Raw genomic sequence first — 6,108 nt, forward strand, 5'->3', positions numbered from 1 at the left:
ACTTCTGAACACAAAACATATTGCCACCATATCTGAATTTCAGCTCTGGATCTTCCTCTGCACTTGATTCCCAGTGATATGAACAGTTATGTAATTATGGCCCAACAATACTTCATACCAGTGTTGTAGCACTTGACACTGAATAAGACTGGACTTGGACTGAAGTCTGACTCAAGTGTGAATCCAAAGTTTTTTTTAGGAGCACTTGGACTCCGATCTTGGACTCCGGCAGAAGTCAGAGTTTCATCTTGAGTACTTTAGCACTACGTTTTACCTTGTGTTTTGCAAACATGACAGTTAAAAAAGAACTTATGTAAAGAGAGATTGTAGATGCTTTTACTAGCTGGTCCAAATAAGGGGAGTTTTGGTCATTCAGCAAATGAATTCTTTAGCAGGTAGTACAAAGTACTGATTCACAGGTGGATCTGTCTTGATAATTGAAACTTAACTAAATTGTAGTTTTCATTTTTATGTAAATTTTTGTCACTGTAGTCAAATGTTCAAATGTTGAAATGCTTTTCCTACATTCAAATTGGCAGAACTATCTTCAGCTTTTGGTATTACAGGAAACTCTTTTAGCAGCAAGTTTAGAAATGTTTACACTCTGAGTCTGGCTGACACACATACTGGTGCTATAGTCATCTTTGAATGAAGTGTCAAGATCTTATCTGATCTTCTCTTTTTCTCTGGTCATTGACGACATATTACCACAAGTCAAGATAATATTTTCAGCACTTTTATTTCCTTTGTAGGTCAGCATGTGTGTGAAAGCCTAAATCGGCATTCTGACATAAAATAAGGAAGCCTGCACTGAGTTCACTATGTATGACAACGGTTCAAATTGTTGAATAAAGTTGTTTTTGTTTTTTGTTTTTGCGCACAAAAAGTATTCTCATCTCTTCATAATATTAAGGTTGAACCACTGCAGTCGCATCAACTATTTTAACCACGTTTTTAACTACCTTTCTGGATGTCAAAAGGTGCAATGACATTGCTGCCTATGAGTGGATCACATACCCTTGGATTTCATCACAAATATCTTAATTTGTGTTCTGAAGATAAACGAAGGTGTTACGAGTGTGGAACGACATGAGGGTGAGTAATTAATGACAGAATTTTCATTTTTGGGTGAACTAACACTTTCAGCTTCCTCACAGACAGCATGATGTTTTCTTGATGCTTCAGTTAATCTATCTTGCCTTCCACATGCTGCAGTTTTCCAGTGCCAGAGGATGCAAAGCAGCTCCAGAGCATCACCAAGCCACCACCGTACTTAACTGTATAAGTGTTCTTTTCAGCGTATATTTCATTCATCTTCCTCCAATCCAAAGGGCCGAAATGTTCCAGTTTTGTTTCATCACTCCACAGAACAAAATCCCAAAACTTTTGTGGCTTATTTATATAATTTTGATCAAATTAGAGGCAACTTTTCTTGTTCTTTTGGGTCAGTAATGGTGTGTGTCAGTTGTTCTGGCATGGAAACCGCATGTGCTTTAATGTGCAAACTGAAACCTCAGTGCTTGTTGCAACCTCAGTCTTTTGCTGCAGGACTTTTGCAGCCGCTTGAGGGTATTTTTTTTCCTCAGAAATCTGGCTGCAGACTTTAATAACTTTAATAATTTTTTCTGTCCTGCTCCTTCACGTTTGAACTATGCTTCCAACACTCTAGGATCACTCAGTGTCTTCACAGTCTGAAAGGCGATTATCTTTTCTCTACACTTTTTGGACCTTTTTTTTTTTTTTTACCATATTTCTAACATGCAGTCAAACGTTACACTAAAGAAATCCCTAGTCAGTTCAGGTATTTCATATTTTCATCTAACCCTGTACCCTAATTCACTATTCCCTACATTAGTCCACTAATATAGTTCACTTGAAGGAGTAAATGAAAGCAAGTGAGTGAATTCAGACACTGAGTGTCGCTTTTGCATAGTTTGCATTTGAAACTTAGCAAACTAACAGCTCCAATTGTAAGATTAAAGGATTTATCTTGAACTCTGTATTGGAAACTGTGTAAACCTTAATTAAACAATTTAATAATCAATGATCAAAAAGAAATGTATACCTGTATTATATTATGCTGTACATTGTGAACAAGGCTGTGATATGGTTCGTTTTAGGCAAACAAAGCAAAAAATAATACTCAAGTAAAGTACAGATACTCAAAAAGTGTACTTAAGTACAGTACAAGTGAATATACTTCATTACTGTCCACCTCTGGCTGTCCCAGGTGAAAAAAAGTACATTTCAATAATGTACTTAAAGTGCTCTATTTTCGTAGAGCACTATCTCTGTATTTAAAAAATATATTTAGTTAACACTTGTAGTACACTAAGGGTTCAAATGTACTATAAGTGGTATCTAAATAATTTTTTTAAATACAGAGATAGTATTTATACACTTAGATGTTCTTAAGATGATCTTAAGGAGTACTAAAGTAGAATTTTTAGTATATTAAGTACAAAAGTGCATGAAAATAGAGCACTTTAAGTATTTGTTTTACTTTTTTTTTTTTTACCTGGGGTAACACTGAAGTTCGGGACAGAGCCATTTTTCTTTTCATTTCTCTCTCCACCTTTTTATGTACTTCAAGGTGCAACTATACATAAAAAATGTGGTAAAACATGTGTTATAAAATACTAACATCATCCTCAATTATTAAATATATGTTCAGGCTGTACAGTGTAATATCTTACCACTTTGTGTCCATTTCGCTTGTGGAACGCTGGATTAGCATAAGTTATTTCTTCATCATGGGTCTGGACTGATTCGGGTCTGGACATGACAGATGTGTTGCCTTCATGATCCGTTTTTCTGTGTTTCCTGCAGATGCAGAAGATCACGCCTGCGACCACAATCAACAGAGATCCAGCAGCAGCAGCAGAGATCAACACTGTGTGCACACTGGGTATCGACGCTTCTGTAAGCGTAAAAATAAATAAGGATATTTCCATCAGCAGAAAACATCAGAACTATCAGAGATATAAAGCCTGGAGGATGAGAAGCTAATAATCCATTCAATCAAAAGAAAAAAAAAAAAAATTAAAAAAATAAGTAAATAGTAAGAAAACATTAAATAAAAATAAAACGCTTACTAAAATATTTAATATGTTTTTTAAGATTTATTTTTGGCATTTGATTGCTTTTATTATGACAGAACAGTAATTTGACAGGAAGCGAAATTAGAGAGAGAGAGAGAGAGAGAGGACGGAGTCAGGAAAGGTCCACGGATGCCCAAAACGCAACTGTGTTATATTTTGGTGCGCTGTCCATGAGGCAATAAATATGAATATACAAATATGTTGTTTCATTTTTGAAATAATATCCTAAAATCTCAGGAGGGCTTCAGATAAACATTTTAGTCCAAGTTCTGCTGACAAAAATAGTTTGTGAATCCCTGGTTTAGACAAACACATACTGCAAAGCTGTTTACAATGTTGCTAGTCAATACAAAATTAATGTTTTTCATAATCTTAAAAATGTCTGACACTCCGACACATAGCACCATTGTGCATCAGGCGTCCCAAATTTGAGTCCTGGCTCCCACTTCACTTCCTATACACTGTCCTATCTCAATAAGAAAGGTGAAAATGCCAAAAAATAAAATCTAAAACATTACAATAAAAAGATTTGCTCTTAATTCTAGAAATTTGTTTGAAATCTTTCCAGACCTTTGAATTCAGTCTGTAGTTCACAACAGGTTTTAAAGCTCTCTTCTCTTATCTATACCCAAAATCTTTGGTATTATTCAATTTTAACACTATGTTTGGGACAAAGAACAGACAGAAGAGCATCGATGCAGACTTGTGGTTTAACATATTAGGTTAAATAATTCTGCAGACCTATTTACTAACATTACAATGAACATTAGTAGTAGTTTTTTAATTTATATATACAGTTGCAAGAAAAAGTATGTGAACCACTTGCAGAATATGTGAAAATGTGAATAATTGTAATAAAATAAGAGAGATCATACAAAATGCATGTTATTTTTTGTTTAGTACTGTCCTGAGTAAGATATTTTACATAAAAGATGTGCATTTAGTTCACGAGACAAAACAATAGCAGAATTTATTAAAATAACCCCATTCATAAGCATGTGAACCACTGATTTTCAATACTGTGTGTGGTTGCCTGATGATCCACGACTGTTTTTGTGTTTTGTGATGGTTGTTCATGAGTCTCTTGTTTGTCCTGAGCAGTTAAACTGAGCTCTGTTCTTCAGAAAAATCCTCCAGATCCTGCAGATTCATCAGTTTTCAAGCATTTTTGCATATTTGAACCCTTTCCAGCAGTGACTGAATGATTTTGAGATTCATCTTTTCACACTGATCTTCATCTTTTCACACTGATCTTTTCACTCAAACTCAACTATTACAAAAGGTTCAAACATTCACTGATGCTCCAGAAGAAAACACGATGCATTAAGAGCCGAGGGGCGAAAACTTTTGAACAGGATGAAGATGTCACAGTTTTTCTTATTTTGTTTAAATATCATTGTTTTTCATTTATTACTGCTCTTCGGAAGCAACAGAAGATGCTTGCATATTTCCTGGAAGAAACATTAAGTACAATTTACCTTGATATTTGAATTCAAAAGTTTTCACCCCCGACTCTTAATGCGTCGTGTTTCAGCTATTGTTTTGTCTTGTGAACTAAATGTAAACATCTTTTATGTAAAATATCTTAGTCAGGACAGTGCTAAATAAAAAATAACATGCATTTTGTATGATCTCTCTTATTTTATTAAAATTATTCACACTTTCACAGATTCTGCAAGGGGTTCACATACTTTTGCAACTGTATATTGGTGTAACAATAAGAACATGAAGAGATTGGACAAAAATACACTGTTATTCTGCACTCACCATTAACAGTGACATTGAATTTCTTCTTGAACGTCTCCTTGTTCTGAATGATTAGTTGATAACATCCAGAGTCTGAGATTGTCATGTTGCTGATGGTCAGAGATCCAGTCTGATTGTCCATCTTCAGTCTGTCTCTGAATCTCTCATCCTCATATTCAGGTTTGTTCCCAATCGATATCTTGATTCTAGCGATACGCTCGTCTCCAAACCTCCACTCCATCCTGTTATATGTCTGTGTTCCAGTAAAATCACTATGTAGAGTTACAGAATCTCCCTTCTTCACTGAAACTTCAGCTGTTTCATCACAAAACACACCTGGAGAACAAAAGCAACAATTACTCAGAGAAGGATGAAGGATCTTAACGTAATGTTGTTTAAGCACAGCTGTTTGTTTGTTGCTTAATTAAAGCATCGCAGCATTTTGACTGAAACCGAAATAATTAAGCATTTGAAATGGGATCTTATTGGACTATAGAAAGACCCAGCTGAAATGACAGCATTCAGACAGAATTTGCAATAATGAAGCAAAACTAAGTCTGCCAGGATTTTTAGCTCATAGTTAAGAAACATTTAGATGAGCAATTTACTGATGCCAATAAACTGCTGAATCTGTCCATTATGTGCCCAAACACTAATCAAAGACTCACACTAGATCTCAGAGTCTGGAAATGAATCAATCTAGAAACACTTACCAACAAGATGCCACAATAACAAACAGAGCAGAAGAAACATGTGGAAAATAGTCAGTTGAACAGCTCACAGTATATTAACACAGAAGGTCTAAACAAGCCACAATAGAAATGTGGTATAATGCGGATAGCTCTTGCTGCCTCCACCTCTTCCTCTTCCAGATTGTGTTCGTCTGAAAGAAGAGAGTCATTTACACCTAAGATGGCTTGAGGGTGAGTAAATCATGGGGTAATTTTCATTTGAAAATGAACTAATCCTTTAAGGCACACTGTATGATTTTGGGCTGAAGAAAGATGACCACTGTGAAACAATTATGGTGATTTCTTTTCTCTACCCATGACCGGATCTACATTCTCTTCTTTCACAGCTGGCTCTTTTCTTCAGCACACAAGTGTCAAAGTGTGATTCATCATGCTATTTTTGTTCACCACTAACACATACTGAGTCAATAGGTGTCATCTTCTGCAAAGTACCAAAGTCTAATATGCTCTGATTCATTGTTTTGCCTGGACGCTCAAATGTTAGAAACTAGACTAAACAAGATATTGTT

General features: G+C 35.4%; 1 protein-coding gene across 1 annotated transcript; it reads right to left on the reverse strand.

Moving 5' to 3' along the window:
• Positions 1 to 2,548: 2,548 nt before the first annotated feature.
• On the reverse strand, positions 2,549 to 5,760 carry LOC125273077. Its single transcript, XM_048198345.1, has 3 exons — positions 5,561 to 5,760; positions 4,869 to 5,183; positions 2,549 to 2,920 (listed from the first exon to the last, which is right to left on the reverse strand). The coding sequence occupies exons 1-3, from the start codon at positions 5,598 to 5,600 to the stop codon at positions 2,652 to 2,654; spliced, it is 624 nt and encodes a 207-aa protein (XP_048054302.1). The 5' UTR covers positions 5,601 to 5,760; the 3' UTR covers positions 2,549 to 2,651.
• Positions 5,761 to 6,108: the final 348 nt, after the last annotated feature.

Source organism: Megalobrama amblycephala, linkage group LG7, assembly GCF_018812025.1.
Source record: "Megalobrama amblycephala isolate DHTTF-2021 linkage group LG7, ASM1881202v1, whole genome shotgun sequence".
Classification (NCBI taxonomy): Eukaryota; Metazoa; Chordata; class Actinopteri; order Cypriniformes; family Xenocyprididae; genus Megalobrama; species Megalobrama amblycephala.